Source organism: Aotus nancymaae, unplaced genomic scaffold, assembly GCF_030222135.1.
Source record: "Aotus nancymaae isolate 86718 unplaced genomic scaffold, 86718_ANA_hifiasm-v0.15.2.pri h1tg000115l, whole genome shotgun sequence".
Lineage (NCBI taxonomy): Eukaryota > Metazoa > Chordata > Mammalia > Primates > Aotidae > Aotus > Aotus nancymaae.
Window position 1 is genome coordinate 7816317 of NW_026988530.1, and position 21995 is coordinate 7838311.

Here is a 21995-nt window from a genome sequence, read left to right on the forward strand (position 1 = left end):
AAAATTAGCTGGGCACGGTGGTGCGTGCCTGTAATCCCCGCTACTCAGTAGGCTGAGGCAGGAGAATGGCCAGAACCCAGGAGGCAGAGGTTGCGGTGAGCCGAGATCGCGCTATTGCACTGCAACCAGGGTTAAAACAGTGAAAATCCGTCTCAAAAAAAAAAAAAAAAAAAAAAAAAATCAACTCGAAACTCTATTAAGCAGAAATCTAAAAGTGAAGGCTTAAATAATGAATCTTCTAATAGAGGAGAAATCAGAAATATTCCTTAACTCAAAATGTGAAAAGATTCCTTAGACATGAAAAGTATGAATTTAAAAGAAAGCATTTCATTTTGTCCAAATTAACTTTTGTTTTGCTCTTAAAAGACAGCAAAAAAAAGAGGAAAGGGGCCGGGCGCGGTGGCTCACGCCTGTAATCCCAGCACTTTGGGAGGCCGAGGGGAGTGGATCACGAGGTCAAGAGATCGAGACCATGCCGGTCAACATATTGTAATCCCGACTCTATGAAAAATACAAAAAATTAGCTGGGCACGGTGGTGCATGCCTGTAATCCCAGCTACTCAGTAGGCTGAGGCAGGAGAATGGCCAGAACCCAGGAGGCGGAGGTTGCGGTGAGCCGAGACCGCGCCAATACACTGCAGCCAGGGTTACAACAGCGAAAATCCTTCTCAATTAAAAAAAAAAAAAAAAAAAAAAAAATCAACTCGAAACTCTATTAAGCAGAGAAATAAATGTGAAGGTTTAAATAATGAAACTGCTAATAGAAGAGAAATCAGAAACCTTTCTTAACTCAAAATGTGAAAAGATTGCTTAGACATAAAAAGTATGAATTAAAAAGAAAGCATTTTATTTTCTCCAAATTAATTTTTGTTTTGCTCTTACAAAACAGCATAAAATAGAGGAAAGGGGCCGGGCCCGGTGGCTCACGCCTGTAAACCCAGCACTTTGGGAGGCCGAGGCGGGTTGATCACGAGGTCAAGAGATCGAGACCATGCCTGTCAACATATTGAAATCCCGACTCTATGAAAAATACAAAAAATTAGCTGGGCACGGTGGTGTGTGCCTGTAATCCCAGCTACTCAGTAGGCTGAGGCAGGAGAATGGCCAGAGCCCAGGAGGCGGAGGTTGTAGTGAGCCGAGATCTCTCTATTGCACTGCAGCCAGGGATAAAACAGCGAAAATCCATCTCAAAAAAAAAAAAAAAACAACTCGAAACGCTATTAAGCAGAGATCTAAATGTGGAGTTTTAAATAATGAAACTTTTAATAGAAAAGAAATCAGAAATCTTCTTTAACTCAAAATGTGAAGATATTCCTTAGACATAAAAAGTATGAATTAAAAAGAAAGCTTTTAATTAGATCAAAATTAATTTTTGTTTTTCTCTTTAAAGACAGCATAAAAAAAGAGGAAAGGAGCCGGGCACAGTGGCTCACGCCTGTAATCCCAGCACTTTGGGAGGCCGAGTCTGTTGGAAAACGAGGTCAAGAGATCGAGAACATCTCAGTCAACATGGTGAAACACTGTCTCTACTGAAAATACAAAAAATTAGCTGGGCATGGTGGTGCGTGCCTGCAATCCCAGCGACTCAGGACGCTGAAGCAGGTGAATTGCCAGAACCCAGGAGGCGGAGGTTGTGGTGAGCCGAGATCGCGCCATTGCACTCCAGCCTGGGTAACAACAGCGAAACCCCGTCTCAAAAAAAAAATCAATTCGAAACTCTATTAAGCAGAGATCTAAATGTGAAGGTTAAAATAATGAAATTTCTAATAGAAAAGAAATCAGAAGTCTTTCCTAACTCAAAATATGGAAAGATTCCTGAGATATAAAAAGTATGAATTACTAAGAAAGCATTTAATTTTCTCAGAATAAATTTTTGTTTTCCTTAGAAAAGACAGCAGAAAAAAGAGGAAAGGGGCCAGTCTCCGTGGCACACGCCTGTAATCTCAGCACTTTGTGAGGCCGAGGAGGGTGGATCACGAGGTCGAGAGATCGAGATCATGCCGGTCAACATGGTGAAACCCCGTCTCTACTAAAAATATAAAAAATTAGCTGGGCACGGTGGTGCGTGCCCGTAATCCCAGCTACTCAGTAGACTGAGGCAAGAGAATTGCCATAACCCAGGAGGCGGATGTTGCGGTGAGTGGAGATCGCACCATTGCACCAGAAGTCGGAGGTCGCGGTGAGCCGAGATCGTGCCATTGCACTCCAGCCTGGGTAACAACAGCGAAACTCCTTATATAAAAAAAATAATAATAATAAAACAAAAATCAGCTCGAAACTCTATTAAGCAGAGATCTAACTGTGAAGGTTAAGATAATGAAACTTGTAATAGAAGAGAAATCAGAAATCTTTCTTAACTCAAAATATGAAAGGATTCCTTCGACATAAAAAGTATGAATTAAAAAGAAAGCATTTAATTTTGTCCAAATTAATTTTTGTTTTGCTCTTAAAAGACAGCATAAAGAAGCGGAAAGGGGCCGGGCGCGGTGGCCCACGCCTGTCATCCCAGCACTTTGTGAGGCCGAGGCGGGTGGATCACGAGGTCAAGAGATCGAGACCATCCCGGTCAACATGGTGAAACCCCGTCCTACTAAAAATACAAGCAATTAGCTGGGCACGGTGGTGCGTGCCTGTAATCCCAGCGACTCAGGAGGGTGAGGCAGGAGAATGGACAGAACCCAGGAGGTGGAGGTTTAGGTAAGCCAAGATCAGCCATTGCACTTCAGCCTGGGTAACAACAGGGAAACTCCTTCTCAAAAATAAAAAATAAAATCAACTCGAAACTCTATTAAGCAGAGATCTAACTGTGAAGGTTAGGGAAATAAAAGTTAAGCAGTTCATCTGCTAAGGTCACACAGGTGGGAAACAGTAGAGTATAATTATTTTGTAAATAAATATATAAATTTGAAATATTTTATAAAAATATGATTTTAAAATAAATAAAAATTATTTTATTAATCCTAGTAATGGCTTATTACTTTTGGTTTTGCTTTAAGAACATTTTCGCAGAATTCAAATGTTTACCAAAGAGGCCATATCCCTCCTCCCGGTCTCCCTAGAGAGGACTATTCATGCAGGAGGTACACTTGGAATGTGAAGCCAAATGCCAGTCGAGCAGCCCAGGAGAGAAGAAGGTGGTATCCTGACAATTTCTCCGGACTGTCCTATGCAGCCTATTGGGAATGGACCCAGTGATACAAACCTGTCCTGGAATTCCACCTGGAGACCAGAGTTGGCCTGAAGATTACAGGTGTGACTTCTAATCAGATCAGGTCTAATGAGGTTTCTTTATTGTTCCCTTTTGCGTTCAAAGCTTAAGGAAAAATTATATTGCTGTTTACCTCACTAGGAAAGGGGCACAGTGTTAGTGGTCTTGTGTGTTGTTGTGAAGCTGAACTGAAGTAGTGCATCTCACTGGCCCGTGCATAGGTGGTGAGTCAATGGTGATCTATACACCATGGTCTTTTCTGGGTCAGCTTCAAGCTGCTGCAGTTCACTTGGCTGTGCCCCATGTTATCAGCTGCACCTAGAACTGTGAGCCCTTGCCAGTCCCCTGGTGGTAGATTCCCCTGTTTTCTACTGACCTTTGTCAACTGTGATCATATATGTATAAGGTAACCCAAACCTGTTGGAGATGAGTCCTGAATCTTATTTTCTAAAGCACCTATCTGATAGGCCATCATCCATGGGAGATTTTGTACATTTCTTTTGGTCCACCCAACCTTATCTTCTGCCATTTTCAACTTCTATCCAAATTTTTTCTTGCAGTCCTAACCTCAGATTCTGCATCGTACTTCTGCCGTTTCCCCCATTTCTGATTCTTTGTATAAGCCCATGAAATCTCTCCCCTTTTGACCTTCTTAGTCCTGGACCATGTTCCTTGATCTTTCCTCAGTTCTTCTGTCTATTCTCCCACCATCCATCTATTAGTTTCTTCTTGTTTTTATTTTATTTTATTTTATTTTATTTTTCTGAGATAATGTTTTGCACTGTTGTTCAGACTGGAGTGTAGTGGTGTGATCTCGGCTCACGGCAACCTCTGCCTCCAGGGTTGAAGCAATTCTTCTACCTCAGCCTCCCGAGAAGCTGGGATTACAGGAAGCCACCATCACACCCAGCCGTTTTTTGTATTTTTAGTGGAGATGGGTTTTACCATGTTGAGCAGGCTGGTCTCGAACTCCTGACCCCAGGTGATCCACCCACCTTGGCCTCCCAAACTGCTGGGATTACAGGCATGAGCCACCGCGCCCAACCATAATTCCTTCTAAGGCACCCTTTGATCCAACCCCCAAAAGAAAACCCTGAGTCAACGGCATCTCAAAACTCAAAAGCCTCTTTATTACTTATCCATTACTTCTATTAGATTTCTTCATTAAGTTTTAAAAATCTATTATCGCAATGGATAAATTAGTATCTATCTATTTATTTGGAAAAGCAGCTGGTATCCAAAGTAAAGCCAACAGTCTCAGCAGCTCTTAGATTCTGCAGCCATAGTATTGGGAAATTGCCATATCTTTTTCCCTTTGGATGAAGAACTGCAGTTTCCCCAAAGAGGTGTATTTGGCAGCATTCTCACGCTCTTGCTGAGCCTTCCTCTTCATGGCCTCACGCTCTGGCCTCTGCTCTTTCGTGATGGGCGTTGACACTACTGGCCCAGAAATGTTGGGTTTCCTCCATGGCCTGCGTTGTAAGCTGAAGTCTTGGATTAGAAATTCATTTTCACTCTTGGGCAGTGACTGGAGATTGGTCACAGCAGTGGAAACAGGCTCCCGCTGGAGAGAAGAGCAAGATGATGTTTTGTAGGGTGCTGGCCTGAAAGCAGCAGACTGAGAGGCAGTAGGAGGCTGGTTAGGGTTGGCTGAACTGGCTTGGGTTGCATTGGTCAAAATTGGCTGAGCTGGTCTGGCAGGACCTGTCAAAGATGTGTTGGTAGAAGCCGGTTGGGACGAACTGACTGCAGTCGACTGAGCTGAGTTAGTAGAACCAGGTGGAACAGGGCAAGCCACAGCAGGCCTACGTGAGGCCAGAGGGTGTGGCTGCCGAGAAACAGGTTGAGCTTCAGGTTTGTCCAGGGTTGGAAAGGGCAAAAGTGCCAACTTGACCTTCCCAGGTGGTGGCAACTCATACTGGGATGGAGATGGACACTCTTTTTCAGCACTGTCATCGAGTTTCTGGGCCTTGACTTGAGTTTTCTCCAGGCCTTTCATCTCACGTCGGGTATCCCGCCATGGTTTGAGAGCTGAGAATGGCCGAGTGTTCTGGGTGTTGTTTGAGCTTCCCAGAGTCTGGGAGGAGGAGAATCCAGTTTTCTTGTCGGTCTTTTTCCCCAGTGCATGGAAAACTTGCACAGACTCTAACATGCGTGTGGCTAGGGAGCTTCGTGGCTTTTTGATGGTTTGTTGGCTAAGCTCAGGTTGAATTTTCTTCCGCTTCATATTGGGAATGGCTTGCTTCTCTTCTGCCTTGACTTTGGTCCCTGACTGCTTACTGTCTTCAGGTTTCCTGGAGCTGTTCTCTCTGCTCCTTTTGGCCTTCTCCTGCCCAGGCCTCTTAGTTGTGCGGTTCCTGCTGGATGCGGCTTTGTGAGGTTTGTTGCTAGAATACTTACCTTTGTTCACAGAACCGCTGTCACCGGTGGTAGCACCGCAAGCAGTCCCTTCTCCCTCTAATAGGCTCTCTGTGTCCTTTGGCTGGATTTTGGCCTTGGGAGCACCCTGGATAGGCTCAGCAGCTTTATGCTTGTTCTTCCAGACTTGATCAGAGTGACCCTTTATGACAGTTGCCTTTTCCTGCACCTGATTTACCCTGATGGCACTGGGATCTTTGACTTTCTTTGTGGAGGGACTTTTGGGTTGGTCAAGATCTTGTAAGGAACTGAAGATGGAGGGACTTTTGGGTTGGTCAAGATCTTGTAAGGAACTGAAGATCGAGTGGAGGTGAGTATTCTCCGCCAGTATAGTGATGTCCGCAAAATCACTGCTAGACTCCATCCCATTTTCAAGTATCCCTTGGCCCTCAAGACTCAAGCTGTTCTTTCTCAGATTGGTATTTTCGGACCCAGGCTGCTCCTCTTGGCCGAGAGGATCAATGCAGGACAGAAGCTGGTGAATATCAGGGATTTCTAACGGAAGCAGTGGAGGATCTTGATTTTCTTTTGGGAACTGGTAGGCATCTAGAGGCATTGACAGGTTTTGAATCTCATCCAAATTCTGATTCTCAGTTTTGTCCTGGCTTGGAGCTGGAGACAGTGTCAAGAGATTAGGTGGACTCTGGACTGGAGCTATTGTTGAAATGTCCCCAAGCTGAGGTGATGGATTACTCTCAAGTAATAACTGGGTATTTCCGTTACTGCAGGACTTGGAGAAATCTGAAGTTTGTGCCAGGCAAAATGCCTGGCTTGGAGATTGCAATCCCAGGGAAGTATTCATCCCCAGGGAAGTTTCCATCACTACAAAGGAATGAAGGAAGAAGTCAATCCTTGGTGAGTGAGATGCTCCCCCTACACACCAATGCAGCAATCGGATACCTTTCTAACATGGGATTTCTACTAGCTCTTCTTCAGGACTGTGGCCAAGACCCTGCATTAGGGGATAGGCAATGACTTTTCTCTTACCGGTTATCATTTGGTATGATTGTTTCTTGGCTTCCTTTGAATTTCATAGGGTTTTTGTAAGCCAAATAAAAAGTGAAAGTGATTGTTAAATAGGAGATGTTTTATAAAGCCTCACTTTCTCATATAGGGTAACCCTTTACACCATGCACTAGGGGAGAGAGTGGAGCCCTTCCTCATGAAATACGTAAGCAAGCACAGATTCTGAGCCTGTTTGTTTTGGAGAGGATCTCTGAGCAGAAGGTCTTAAATCCTATTGTAAGTTAAGGAAAATCAGAAGGTCACTGCCAAGATAAAACTTCTGAAGTGCCTTCCAAAGAGACTAAAGTAATACATTAAGGAAGGATGTTACGGCGTCTGGTGCAGGGGAACTGATCAGCCAGGGCACTAAAAAGTGTGGTATCTCTTGTGACTCTCTTAAATGTGGCGTAGATGGCCATTATAGTGTTCCACTTTCCCGCTTAGAAGGTGTTCTTAGATAGAGTCTGAAAATGGAGAGCAATGCCCAAGAACAGTGGTTAAAGTCTCAGGACTTAAATTCTGCCTATCCTTGGACTTACCACTCAGCTATAAATTTGACCCTCCCTTTCAATGCTGTATTTATCCTTCTCTTTTCTTGTTGTTTGTACTCACCTTGAAAACTGGTTTCTGTGATGGGTTGAGCAGACACAGAGTAATACATCGCAGAAGTGGAGACTGTTGGTAGAACAATTGTGGGCTGAACCTCCTTTAGCACCATCACCATTTCTGGTTGATGGGCAGATGCCCTATTTCCTGTAGATGACACAGAGCCATGGGATTGCAGCCAGGGGCCAAGTTCTCCAGACAGTTGAGGCCCCAGTGTGCCTGGATTATAGTAATAGACCTGGCTTCCTTTCTGGTAGGGAAGTGACAGGCTATGGCCCTGCTGACTTGGAATTTGAGATTTTATCCCCTGAACGAGGCTGTCAGATAGTGTTGGATACAGAGAGGCCATAATATTGGCATCTGAAGTTTTATGCTGGGCTGTCATAGGCATGGAAGAGACAGCTGTGTTCCGGTCAATGACAGTCACAGTGAAGTCCCTGAGTGAGGATGACTTCTTTGCTGTGCTTGCTGTAATGTCCCACTCAAAAGCACCTGGGTAAGAGGCAGCTGAAGTAGAACGGTGGGTCTGGCCACTAACCCCAGACCACATAGCTGTGCTAGAATGTTGGTAAAGGTAGGCACTGCCTGTGAGTGGCTGGAAAGAGGTGCCAGAGGCTGATGGCAGTAGCCATGCTGAGCCAACAGCTGGAACAGAGGCTCTGGAGAAGTTGGAGATGCTTCCTGTTAAGGAAACCGCACTGCTCACCACAGGAAGAGAGAGCTGCAGATGATTTGCTGTTCCAAGTAAAGAAATATTTTGGAAATGTTCTGCAGGAAAGAAGAGAGAGATGAACAAACTGGTGAGATTGAGGAAATTTCACCTTATTTGGAGAACAGCATTATCTTAAGGTTGTTGCAATCAGGAAGCCTCTAATACTGATACTCACTGAGATACCACAAGCCAAACACTTTATGATGGCCATGAGTGCTGAAGCAGTTTGGTCCTGTTCTGATGAACTTCCTTTGTGTCCAATATGGGCACAGATGTGCAGAAGACCCAAGAGGTCTGGGTTCGTACATTATTTCCTAGGCTAGAAGCAACCTTCTCCCTTCCCTATCTTTCCCTAGAATCTGGGTGAGTATTGACTCCTAACAATTTCCTAGAATTGGAGCATTTTAGAAGTGGGAGGTCCTTAGAAAGGGACCTTATTTGATGAGTAACTGAGGCTGAGAGAGGTCAGATTGACCTGTTTATGTTTTACCATTATGTTAATATCATTACCATGACTTCCTTGCTAGGACTCTTTTCTCTGAGCACAGCCAGAAACCAGGAGAAATAGAACTTTTAATATGGCAATTTGGGCCTACCAGGATATAGTACAGCTATCAGTTTTATAATCCTTACTGTCACATTTTGCTTCTACAGGTCGTGTGACATTTCCCAGCATTTACCTTTAAGCCAGGCCACTGGTAAATCTGAAGCGTCGTTCTTTGCCCTCTTCACACCTGGCTTTTTATCCTAAATCAAAATACTACCTAATAGTTTGAGAAGAAATGGTTTTGTGTGTGTGTGTTTGTTTGTTTCTTTTTTGACGGAGTCTTACTCTGTCACCCAGGCTGGAGTGCAGTGGCTTGACCTCAGCTCACTGCAACCTCTGCCTCCTGGGCTCAAGGAATTCTCGTGCCTCAGCCTCCCGAGGAGCTGGGATTATAGGCATGCACCACTGCACATGGCTGAGTTTCTGTATTTTTAGTAGAGACAGGACTTCACCATGTTTGCCAGGCTGGTCTCGAACTCCTGACATCAAGTGATCTGCCCGCCTTGGCCTCCCAAAGTACTGGGATTATGAGGTGAGCCACCGCACTCAGCCTGGAAGCATCATTTCTAAAACACATTTCTAAAATGTTTATATTAAAAACTGTCAAGTGTCATTTATGTTCAAAAGGGCAACAGAAAAAAACAACTGAATGTGACTTCTGATAAGCTGCTTTTTCTAGGGATACTCTATTCTAGCCTGTTTCCTTCGTAGTTTATTGATGTAAGTGTTTGCTAAAACCAACTTCATTTTGCCCTATTCTGAATAGATTTCACTCTGTTGTCTTTCTGCTTTTCTTCTAAAATTTAAAATACATTATATTCTCTTGAAATCATTGTGTCATTCTCCAGAGCATATCCCAAGGGTAAGTGTAGGGGACCGGGTCCTTCTGCTTTCATTTAAAATCCCAAATTCCTACCCTAGAATATCTGCCTCCTTATAACCCAGTACTCTTCATTTTCTCTTTCCATCTAGTTCAGAGAGGAATCTCCAGAGCGTGACTATTACCTTTGTTTATTTGTTTGTTTGAGACAGGGTCTCGCCTTGTCACACAGGCTGAAGTCCAGTGGTGTGAACATGGCTCACTGCAGCCTCAACCACCTGAGCTCAAACACTCAACTGATCCTCCCACCTCAGCCTCCTGAGTACTTGGCATGCCCCCACACCTGGCCAATTTTTTTTAAAAAATCTGTAGAGATGGAGTCTTGCAATGTTGTCCGGACTGGTCTCAAATTCCTAGGCTGAAGCGATTCTCCCATCTCGGCCTCCCAAAGCACTGAGATTACAGGTGGGAGCTACCATGCCCAGCTGAATATTAAAAACATCACTACACATCACTAAATATAAAACAGAAATGTTGAAATATTAGTGAGGGAGATGTCCTCCCAAAGCACTGAGATTACAGGTGTGAGCCACCGTGCCTGGCTGAATATTTAAAACATCACTAAATTTAAAATAGTGAAGTTGAAATATTAGTGGAGGGAGACTGTTACACATGAACCACCACAGAATATGTTGCTAGTTTTCTATGCCACTTAGGTTTTCTCTGGGTTTCTGTTGAAACAAACACCCTCAAAAGTGTCTGATTTCATTTTCTATACGTGTGCCCTTTAAGACTCAGCATTTGAAAAGAAAGGGGCAAGAGGGAATAACCAACCTATTATCCTAATGTAACAGATGAGGAAACAGATTTTGTGAGAAAATCAAAGAGTCCTCTAAAGTCACACAGCTAGTAAATGTCAAAGCCAAAACTGAAATGAGGTCTCTAGATTTCTACTTGAATACTTTCCCTGTTATTCCAAGCTGTTTGGGACTCTAGGGGTAACGAAATCTAAAGTTAGGGGGAAAGAAGTTGAATGAAAAACTGTCAAGAAAGTTTCTCTCTTTACCTGACATGGTCAGAGAAGAAGAAACATCAACTGTAGATACAGGGGATGAAGAGACGATCCTAGTGGATGTCTGGGTGGCTGAAGCCAAGGCATGCGTGTGTCCAGTATGAAGGCCACCGGTCACACTGGTCACTGGCCAACTGTGACAAATTTATAGGCTACCCCAAGATTCTACCAGGTGCTGATAGGCTTGGGGAGAGAATGATGTCATAAAGCAGGCAGTTTAAAAGTGTGCGATAGCCAATAGGGAGGCCAGGTCCACGAGAAGATGGGATTGGCTGGCAGACGTGGTGGGAAAATTGAAACAGTACTAAGTGGCTGAGTTCCAGGGAGGTGAAATCCTGCAAGATCATCTCAGTGTTTCTTGTATATGTTCACTAACATCATTGACTAACTCTTATATTTTATATGCCATATTTCATAGTATATAATACTATACATTTAAAATTGTATAGTACATGCACAGTATCCCCGCGGAGAAAGGAAAGGGACATCTAAGCTGTGCAATTACAGTTGTTCTAAAAGCATTACAGTGAATCTGATTAATGAATTTACTGCTGCTTTTAAGGGCCAAAGGAAGAGATTAAAAAGCTCTCTTTTGTACCTTGGCTGAAGAGCTAACTTCATTGACCGCCCCTTGTAGGAAATGATGTGGTCCCAAGCTCCTCTCTTTTAACTTCTTCTCCTTGAATCCTACCTTCCTTGGGCTGGCCCAGGCTGGGCCAGGTTGGACTTGGATCTCTCTTCTGCTCTTCTTTTTTCCCCTTGATCTTAGGCATTGTCTCTGGGCCAAGCCTTGATCTTTCATTTTTACACTCATGGATGTGACTTCCTGTCAACTCCCAGAGCAGGGGTCTTTTCAGTGTCCTGACGCTTGGAAAACGGACTCTGCTCATGAGAAGCAAACACCAGAGAGGTAGAAGACAAGGCTGACTGCAGACCTTCCTTTTTCCAGCCTTTGGCCACAATTCTTTTGGCCATAGTTTGCTACCTCTGGCTCCTTGGGCCACACAGACATCTTGCCATCTTTCCCTTTTATACGTGAGAGGCATTCAGGGTACTTTCTTTCTTCTCACATAAAAGGATCCAGTGTGGCAGTTACTTACAGCCTCCTCTCCATTGCAAACTGCCACTATGGAATCTTGGGCCTTTAGAATTCCCTGTCTGCCATGCTTGGGTACATGGGCCAGGCAAAATGAAGAGTTGAATTTAGTGGAGAATAGGAAGGAGGCAAAGTGAGGGTATAGGAACAAGGAGATTTCCATGGATTTTTTGATTTCTGTGAGGAACAATTACACACACTTATTTTGTATTAACAGAACAGACAATTCAGTATTATTTATGTAGCTAGATAGTCCAGAAACTTGCATGACTTTTGTACACTGAAGAAAATAATCATACTTTTCCATTTTGTTTCATGTCATATTGCCTCATTTATATCATTCATTAGTGTGTCTATAGAATGTAGATTGCTTTTATCTTATTATTTTTATTTATTCATTTTTGAGGCAGCGTTTCATGCTTATCTCCCAGGCTGGCATGCAGTGGCACGATCTCAGCTCACTGGAATCTGCACCGCCTGGGTTTAGGTGATTCTCCTGCCTCAGCCTCTTGAGTAGCTGAGATTACAGGTGCCTGCCACTATGCCCAACTAATTTTGGTATTTTTAGTAGAGATGAGGTTTCACCATGTTGGCTCCTGACCTCAGGTGATCTGCCCACCTCAGCCTCCCAAAGTGCTGGGATTATAGGCGTGAGCCACCATGCCCGACCTGTAGATTGCTTTTAAATGCCCTGGTTTCTGTACGTGTTTTTTCCTTGTCACATTTTTAAGGAACACAACGTTGCAAGACATACTGCATGTTTTTCTCACAATGGTTGTTTCTTTTGAGATATCATGAACTATCTTGGCCTGATAGATTTTTTGGAGGAAATCAAAGAGCGGTCTGTGAAAAAGGCACTGTTGTGAGTTGCACTGTGTGCTCAAACAAAGAGATGTCTGCAGTCAGCTTAAGTTGACGTGGATTGCCTTGGTTTTTGTTTTCCTAGTTAGTGCTTTTCTCACTAACTTCCTTAGAACTGTGATAAATGAGTTAGGGCTGAGTTGCTGGTGATTTTGGTGTGGAATAAGCTGGTCTGGGGAAGGAAATCTGCGGATAGAACCATTTTCTTTGGTGGTAAGCTTTTAGAGACACCTGAATTGATCTTTTTTTTTTTTTTTCTTGAGATGGAGTCTCCCCCTGTCACCCAGGCTGGAGGGCAGTGGTGTGATCTTGGCTCACTGCAAGCTCCACCTCCTGTGTTCAAGCCATTCTCCTGCCTCAGTCTCCCAAGTAGCCTGGACTACAGATGTGAGCCACCGCATCTGGCTAATTTTGGGGCTAATTTTTGTACTTTTAGTAGAGACAGGTTTTCACCATGTTGGCTAGGCTGGTCTCAAACTCCTGACCTCAAGTGATGAGCCCATCTCGGCCTCCCAAAGTGCTGGGATTACAGGCTGGGGTCACTGGGCTCGGCCAGAATATTTTATAATTTAATGTCAAATTTGAATGTGGACTGGGTGCGGTGGCTCATACCCGTAACCCCAGAATTTTGGGAGGCCAAGGCAGGCAGATCACTTGAGGTCAGGAGTTCAAGAGCAGCCTGGCCAACTTGGTGAAACCCCATCTCTACTAAAATTACAAAAATTAGCCAGGCGTGGTGGCATAGGCCTATAGTCCCAGCTACTCGAGAGACTGAGGCAAGTGAATCATTTGAACCCAGGAGGCAGAGGTTGCAGTGAGCTGAGATCGTGCTACTGCACTCCAGCCTGGGTGACAAAGCGAGACTCCGTGTCAACAATAACAACAACAACAACAAATATTTGAATATTCCGAATTGTAAGTTCGCTTTGTTCAGCTAACATGTCTTTTTCTTTCACCAGTTAACAATTTATGTATATTGACACATTTTTAATGATGTGGAAATTTTCAGAATTGTAAATGTTTATGTATTTAAAACTGGTTGGAATAGTACTGTCTCAAAAGTGTTAATAAATCTAGTGGCCTCGCTCTATTAATATTCATTTATTCAATAACTGACCATTCTGATCCTCGGTTCACTCAACTCTAAAATGGTTGCAAAGATTACTAAAAATATATGTAAGATACTTCCATAAAATAGAAAATAAGAAGTAAAAGTTACATTTAAAAATCTGCAATCCCAATTACTTACAGTTTAATCTGAAATTTAGTATTCTATTCTGTTTTCAGAGCTGCTGTAGTGCATGCCGTTCCTTTGCTGTTCCACTTGTAGCAGAATTCAGTGCTTTTCTAACAGGTACAGATCTTTATGCTTGAGACTGTGTGGAAACCTTGGATTTGAACTTCACTCTCAGTTATATTTGGCACTTGCTAAAACCTAACTATATTCTGTCCACTTCTAACATGATACCTGGTATGTGATAGAACCCAATAAAAGTTTGGCTGTGATGGGAACAGGTGTTTGTACGTTATTTGTGAAGGATAATTAGGTAGTATCTTTCAAAATCTTAAGTTTGTATGCTTTTTTCTTCTAGACATTCTCCTTCTAGGAATTTAGTTATAGCTGTGTATGTGTATAAGGATGTTCACATTGTAGCATTGTCTGTAACAAGATTTCAAAAGAACCTGAAAACAACAAAAGGTTCAGTAACATCGAACTGGCTGAATACATTATGGTACTTTTAATTATGTTACTCAAAATCCAATACATTCCCTATGGCCACTAAAAAATAGAATGTAAGTATGCATAAATTGACTGGGAAAATCAGTGTTCGAAATAAATTGTAGAATATGTTTAGTTGCTCCTTTTGTATAAAAATATAGCATCCTTTGCAAAACCCATAGCAAAATAACACTTTCAGAAAATAAAAAAAAAAAAGAGGATATATTAAAAAAAAGAGAAAATAAAAAAAATAGTTCACAAAAGAACTAGACATATGGGAACATTCACAGTGTATTAATGTTGGCCATTTATTTTTCATATTAACATTGCTGAGGAGTACTTTAAACCTAGATTAGAATTGGCCATATAAAATAGGTAAGTATAATAAAAAGTCTCAGTTCCATTTAATCGTGTATCTAATCCAATGAAATGATAACTATCACCATCTGGAAAATGTAATCTCTTTCAGGGAGAAGATTCAAGGGGTATACACTGAAATCGACAGAACACTGTTGAAAGAAATGTTAAAAGATCTAAACAAATGAAAACACCACATGCTCATGAATGAGAAGACAATGCTGTTAAGATGGCAATACTCCACTATTGGATATACAGATCCAATGCAATGCCTACTCAATTGACGGCTGCCTTTTTTTTTTTTTTTTTTTTGAGACAGGGTGCCATTGTCACCCAGGCTAGAATACAGTGGCATGATCTCTGTTCATTGCAGTCTCCACCTCTAGGGTATATACACAAAAGAACTAGAAATATGGGAACATTCTCACAAAAGAACTAGAAATATGGGAACATTCACGGTGTGTTATTCATAATAGTAAAAAAGGAAAAATAATACAAAGGTCCATCAGTTGATGAATGGATAAATAAAATGTGGTATACCCGTACAATAGATTATATGAGATTAAGCAAATTAAGTACTGATATGGGAAAGTAAATATTTATACACAATATGCAAAATGTGAGTGTAAGCACTTGTAAATATCTAGAACACACAAGGGCAGGGAGGGGTGCTTAGAGGAGGTACGGGGCAGGGACAGAGGGACTTCCCTGTGCCACGCTGTTTGAATTCTGAAGGGTACATACACACCCTCATTGACCTGTGCTACCGGCCTCTGGCTAAAGAGGGCGCTGTAGCCACCAAAGTCTTGTGTACAAATCAAGCCTCTCAGTAAGCCTGCGCGGTTACGCCATCACAACGGACATGCCTAACAGCGAGACGCCGGAGCTCTGCGTGGCTGGCTTCCGAGTCTCTTTCGGTGTCGGGTCTCATCCTGGCATTGAGGGCGGCAGACTGGCGCTTTTGGCAGGCTTGGCATTGTGTTGGCGGCTTTCGGGACCCACATGAGCCAATGGCACCATCCCCGCAGTGGCTGGGGCCGGGGACGTGGCTTTCCTGGACAGTCCTCGGCCAAGAAGAAGAGCGGAAACCACATCCCTGAAAGGTAATATGTCTTGGTCCCTTGGCATGGCCTTTCAGCTCGTGGCTTCTGGGCGTGGGCTTCATCTTTTGTGGTCTCTGCGTCTCACTTTTGCTGTTATAAACTTGGCTTGTCCGCCCCTTGCTTTGTGGCTTTTTTTTTTTTTTTTTTGATAGAGTTTTGCTCTTGTTACCCAGGCTGGAGCGCAATGGCACGATCTCGGCTCACCACAACCTCCGCCTCCAGGGTTCTGGCCATTCTCCTGCCTCAGCCTCCCGAGTAGCTGGGATTACAGTCACGCGCCACCATGCCCAGCTAATTTTTTTTTTTTTTTTTTTTTTTGAGACGGAGTTTCGCTCTTGATACCCAGGCTGGAGTGCAATGGCGCGATCTCGGCTCACCGCAACCTCCACCTCCTGGGTTCAGGCAATTCTCCTGCCTCAGCCTCCTGAGTAGCTGGGATTACAGGCACGTGCCACCGTGCCCAGCTAATTTTTTGTATTAGTAGAGACGGGGTTTCACCTTGTTGACCAGGATGGTCTCGATCTGTTGACCTCGTGATCCACCCACCTCGGCCTCCCAAAGTGCAGGGATTACAGGCGTGAGCCACTGCGCCCGGCCCCCATTTCTTAGACTTAATATTTTCCATTTACTTATCTTCAAGTTACCTAATTCTTTCTTCTGTCTGCTCAAATCTGCCTTTGAATTCCTCTGGTAAATTTTTCATTTTGGTTATTATATTTTTCAGCTCCAGAATTTTTCTTTTTTTTTTGTTAAATTTTCATTCTCTTTAGTGGCATTTCCATTTTGTTTGTATATAATTTTCTTGCTTTTCTCCATGTCTTTCTCTAGTTCTTTGAGCATCTTTAAGACAATTGTTTCAAAGCCTTTGTCTAGTAGAGCTGCCATGAGTTCTTATTGGCAACAGAATGGAGCATACCTTTTTGTTTCTTTGTATGCCTTGTGATTTTTTGTTTGTTTGACTGAAATTGAATGAATTTAATCATGTGATAACTGTGGAAATCAGTCACTTCCCCTTCACTAGTGTTTGATTTGTTGTTATTGTTGTTGTTATTATTGTGTTTGTCTATTGTTTTTGCTTTTTTGATAGTTGTTGCCTACCTCTATGTTAAGGATCAGCCTGAGGTGTAAACCCAATACGTTTCTGTCTTTTCTGGGTTTTTCCCTTTCTGTGGGCAAGCATGGTCATGTTCTAGTTTTCTGCACATATGCAGGTGCTTTTGAGCATCCTAACCCTAAATGCCTGGCTCCCAAAAGGGGAAGAAAGAAAAAATAAAGGTTGGATAAAAATAATGAACTGGCTCTTTAGATCCCTTAAAAGTTAGTTCAGCCAGATGGGGAGAGATTTGTGACTATGGGAGATAGTTCAACAACAATGGCTACCCATATTTTTGTTTATACTTCTATGATTGAAAGTAGCAATGAGAAGTCAGAGTACAGATCCCTGATATTTGCAGAACAGGGTCATTTTTGCCCTGGCATCTGCAGGCTGTGTGCATGCTCTTCCAGGAACATGTGCACAGTTGTCTGCCAGGGGTTTAGGGTTGGGTAAGTGTGTTGTTACTGTGCTCTCAGAGCTGAAATTGACCAAAATCAATTACCATTTATCTTTCAAGTATTCCTCCTGGAAACTGCAAGCCTTTAGTTGATGCTAGAGTTTCAAAATAGTAACATGAGACAGATTCTTTCCAGTGGAATTGTTAACCAGGTAGAATAGATTCCTAGTGTTTCTTACTCTGCCACCTTTCCAGAATTCTCATAATATGCTTATTTTAAGTATTTTTCTATGCATTGATTATATTCTTGTGAAACCCATTGGAGAAAACACATCTTGAAAAGTTAAAGTGACTAAGCATTATTCTAATATAAATATTATATATAATAAACACACTTAGAAACACAAATTGTATTACCTACATAAGTTTATAGTATATTACTTTGAAAGATTATTTTCATCTATAAGAATTTGCCAAATATCTCAGAATAATAAAACATAATCTTATCTAAGTTGCAAATGATTAAACATTCTTGCATTTCTATAAGAAAGATAGATTAAATAAATGTTAGTAAATTCACAAAAATTATCTTTAAAAATATCTATATAATAGTGAGTAATTATTATCTAATCTCTTGACCTATTAAAAGACATATAGACACCTATGCTGTTTTCTGTATTATATTAATATGCATTTTGAGGTAAATATTAATGGGCAGTAGTAACCTAAAGATGACAACATTTTTAAAAACATTAGAGTAATTTAACAATCTCACTCTGTTTTCAAATAAAGTGGGATATTTCAATGAAAGTATTTATAGTAGAAATGAATTTGTCATATGAAAAGCCTTCCATGTTATGTTAAAAATAAGCTACCAAATATCTTTCTTTGGATATGTTTGGTAAGGGTATTTCATAAACAGACAAAGTTACAATGGTGTTGTAAATTGCCCTCAGTTCAAATTTTCACTCTCAAATGGAGAGATAAAAACGACAAGGAAGCAGGTTTACCTCTGCTTATTTGCTCTCTAAACTTTCTCCCTCTGCAGTCTGTACATCTGCAGGTGTTAGGTGGAGTAATAAAACTCTCCAACATTAATTTAGAAAACATCAAGCCTAGATTTAGTCTGTGTGTGCACTGAGATATGGAGTTTCAGGAGAATCACTTTCTGGCTGGAGTCCAATTGTAATTTAATAAGCAGTATATTCATACCTCAAAAATTTAAATTTAGCTTTAAATAAAATAGCACTAAACTTATTAGACATTAATTGCATTTCTAATAGAAATTTTAAAAATTTCTAATTCGCCATAAGTGTGTGTTCCTTGGCTGAGTGACATAAAAATCAAACAGACGTCATCCCTGAAAGAAATTGGTTATATAGAAAAGTTATGGTCAAAATTTTACAAACACCAAAGTTGACTTTTGTCTGGAGTATTCTCTTATGTTGATTAGATGTGTATAGAAAATGTCAACTTCTACTAACATATAATTTTCTAAAGATAAATGAAGGGTTTAGAGTATATGATCTTTTGGTATATTTCCAGTTTCAAAAAATTAAGAATAAAATGAATATGATGCTTAATTACATAAGTGTGATATGATACATATGTTTGACAATATATTTAAATGTATGATAATTTTCTCTATAATTAATCAGTGTTCTCAAAGGCTAAACAGAAGACAATTCTTATCACTATACCAAGAGTGATACCTGGTATCTGGGAATGTGATTAGGATGTAAATTTAACACAAGGAATTTTTTATGCTAAATGATTAGCAATCTACAGGTAATTATTTTGCATCTGCTCAGTTCACTTAGCTCTTTCCAAAGGCAGGTTACAATCTGACAGAGGGTTTAAGTATTTTGTAAAACTAATCACAATGAACTATTTTGCTTTTGTTACATTAGCATCTGATATCAAATCAGAAGAGTGTAATTCAAGAGAAAGAAAATGAAAACCACTAAAACATACTGTCAAATTTTCAAAAGAAAAGTAATTTATCTGAATACAGCTTTCATGGATTCATTCATTCATAAAAGATCATTAAGTGTCCATTTTATACCTAACTCAATAGAAAATTTAAATAAAAATGGTTTCTTTTCTAAAGTAGTTTATAAATATTGATAGACATAATCCACATAAATAAAAGCTCTATGGTGACCTCAATAAGTGTTAAGAATATGAGGATTCTTAGACTCAAAAGTTTGAAAACCCCTGTTTAGATCAATGACTTCTCCTCAAGCAATGAGGAGAAAAGCTATCTGGTTAAATAATAATTTTTCTTGTGTATGCTTTGTTTTCTCATTTGCTTTCTAGATCATGCTTGCACTTTTTTTAGATACTACATACTTTATCTTCAGTTGCTAATTATACATGCTCTTTAAACATCATGAATAATACTTTTACAGGTTATGAGAACACTACAAAATAAATGAATTTGCCAGGAAAATTCACCAGTGATTGAAACAAGCATCATTCATCCTAAAAGTTAATTTCCCTAAATATTTAAAAATTGCTTATCCTCTTTTTGAGATATTCTTAAAGTACAGAAAAGATTTTAAATTATGGAAATCACGTAGAGGTGACAGAAATCAATCTCTATTGTTTCTCACCAGAAATATTTGCAAAGTAATCACAAGAGATCAAAAGAGGTTCTTACACCATCTGTGAGACTTTTTTATCAGTTGGAATTATATCTTTCAGAAGTAGAAATTAGGAATTGTTTTCATGTTATACAATTTAATAATTTTAAATAGATGTTAGTAATAGCTTTCAAAATACAAAATATATTCTTTGCTGTTAGTGGTTTTTGGCAAATACATGTATGTTAAGTTTCATTTCAAAATATTGTTTTGTTCAAAAATCTGATTGGGGCAAGTAAAGCTTCACTCTTTGAGTCCATTTATTAAATCGTCTGCCCAAAAGGTGATACCGGCAGCTTCCTGGCTACAAAAATTCTGAACAATGATGGAGAAAATAAAAAATAAATGCATAACAACATCTAAGCAATATAATCCAGTTTTAAAACCAGAATTCCTATGGAAAGGCAAGCTATAGCTGATTGCCCTAAAGACAAGGAGGAACTGTCTCCAATATATTCAAAAGCCATTTATTTATCATTCTATTAATTAAATCTGTATCTTGCACTAGAAATCAAATTACATATATTTTGTCATGGAGAAATTAACAAATACTTCTTTAGTTATCTTAGAATAATGAATTGAAATATAGCTACTTCAGGAACACTTGATCTAGACAGAATGATTATGAAGAAAACAAGGATGAACATAGGTTACCAAAGGAAGTGCAAATTATCAAATATTATATTAGTAAACACACATCTCTCTTTTTCTATAATTTGTGAAGATTTTGCTTGTATACACTTGTACAACAGTACATTTCAATAGAACAATTATTCAGTCACTATTCTACAGACATACCAATATTAAAACACATTTAAATACCATTACTTCAGAAAATACATTGCTCTTACTCTATAATAGCCTCCAAAATGTATCTGCTGTTGAGTAAATTGCTATGCGATTATATTTCTCTCCAGACATGATTAAAGTATAAAATATATTGCTAGAATCATCTTCCTTTTTCAATTTTATCCAAAAGTCTCTTAATAAGACTATGTAATCCATGGTAATTTTTGAATCATGTTTTGAATCCTACTGCAATCCTCATATGCACTCTTCTCAATTTAATAAATGTTAAGCTTGACAGCGAGAATTGCATGTAAATAAGTCAGTTCTGTGAATGAGCATTTTAATTATTGGTTTTACTCGTACACATCCAAGAAGTTAATAAATTACTGTGCTTGTCATCAAGTCTGTTAACAAGAGAGAGAAACTCAATGAGAGAGATATTTCATTTCACAATTAAGAGCTCACTTCCCTGTGTACTACAGATACATTTTTATATATATCAATTAAAGATTTTCAGAGATGTGAATTAAATAAGTAAGCTAGTATCCAATTAAGAAGGTGATTTTGCAGATTTAATACTACTTATGTCTTAATTTGTGTTTAATTGACAGCCCCTAAAATAATGCAATGCATTTCTTATAACCAAGGAAGTAGAAAATGTTCCTTTTTCTCTGTAACTCTGCAGTAGTAATTTTGAATTCTGAACACTTAAGAGGAAAAAACTTTAAAGGTGCCCCTATCCGTTGAACTATTAATAGTTAACAGCTGCCTGCTCTGCAACCAGCTTCTAGAGGATTAACTAATACAGTGTAGCATAATTAAGATATATCTCAATTTTCACTCGTTCTGTCCTTCACCTGTCATGAAAAGAGATTATTCTGAGATTTTTTTAAAAAAAATGTGTTTGTTGATCAGGCACGGTGGTAACTTCTATGTTATGAGAAATTTGGAAAGAAACATTCTACTCTGATTTCTGTTCGTTTCACTGGCTCTTCTGTACAGTCATTTCCCTGCTGACTGAAGACTATGAAATTATGTTATCTTTTGGTTCTCATTTCTTCATTAGCTTGAAGTATATTATGGCCCTATGCACATATAAGGGTTGTATAGTTTTCTTCCCCCTCCTGAAAGTTGCACACTGTGAAATATGGTACGTGTTATGAACCACATGCAGGAGGATAGGTAAATGCTGTCTCTTTTGAACACACTACGTTAAGACTTGCGAATCTTAAAGTCTTGATTCAAAGTGAATTAAAAGAGAAATGGAAATATGATGAGCTATCCTGCCTTCCAAAACAATTACATATCCTTTAATCGGTCAACAGCACTGCTAGTGACATGCTGCACAGTTGAGTGATATAATACTCAGTGAACCAAGGAGTTACATATGCATCCATTTTTAGACTTATGGCAAAGCAGAGACACAAAATGAAACCAGTGATTAAGTAAAGAGAAGTGAGGTAAATTTACAATAATAGACAGTCCCATTTTAAAATTTTCAGTTGAATGAAACTGTTCTGTCATCTTGAAAGTAACCATTTAT

The 21995-nt window shown here is 40.1% G+C and overlaps 1 protein-coding gene across 1 annotated transcript; it reads right to left on the reverse strand.

Moving 5' to 3' along the window:
- Positions 1–4475: 4475 nt before the first annotated feature.
- LOC105727343 (uncharacterized protein C2orf78) lies at positions 4476–11009 on the reverse strand. Its single transcript, XM_064370989.1, has 4 exons — positions 10987–11009; positions 10383–10522; positions 7244–8005; positions 4476–6448 (listed from the first exon to the last, which is right to left on the reverse strand). The coding sequence occupies exons 1-4, from the start codon at positions 11007–11009 to the stop codon at positions 4476–4478; spliced, it is 2898 nt and encodes a 965-aa protein (XP_064227059.1).
- Between the last annotated feature and the right edge of the window lie 10986 nt (positions 11010–21995).

Excerpts from the sequence above, each read along its gene's own strand:
- LOC105727343 (XM_064370989.1), bottom strand. The coding sequence starts at position 11,009 with ATGAAGTTAGCTCTTCAGCCAAG. Across the intron at positions 8,006-10,382 it reads TTCTTCTCTGACCATGTCAG|AACATTTCCAAAATATTTCT; the intron begins GTAAAGAGAGAA and ends TCTTTCCTGCAG. Across the intron at positions 6,449-7,243 it reads CACAGAAACCAGTTTTCAAG|TGATGGAAACTTCCCTGGGG; the intron begins GTGAGTACAAAC and ends ATTCCTTTGTAG.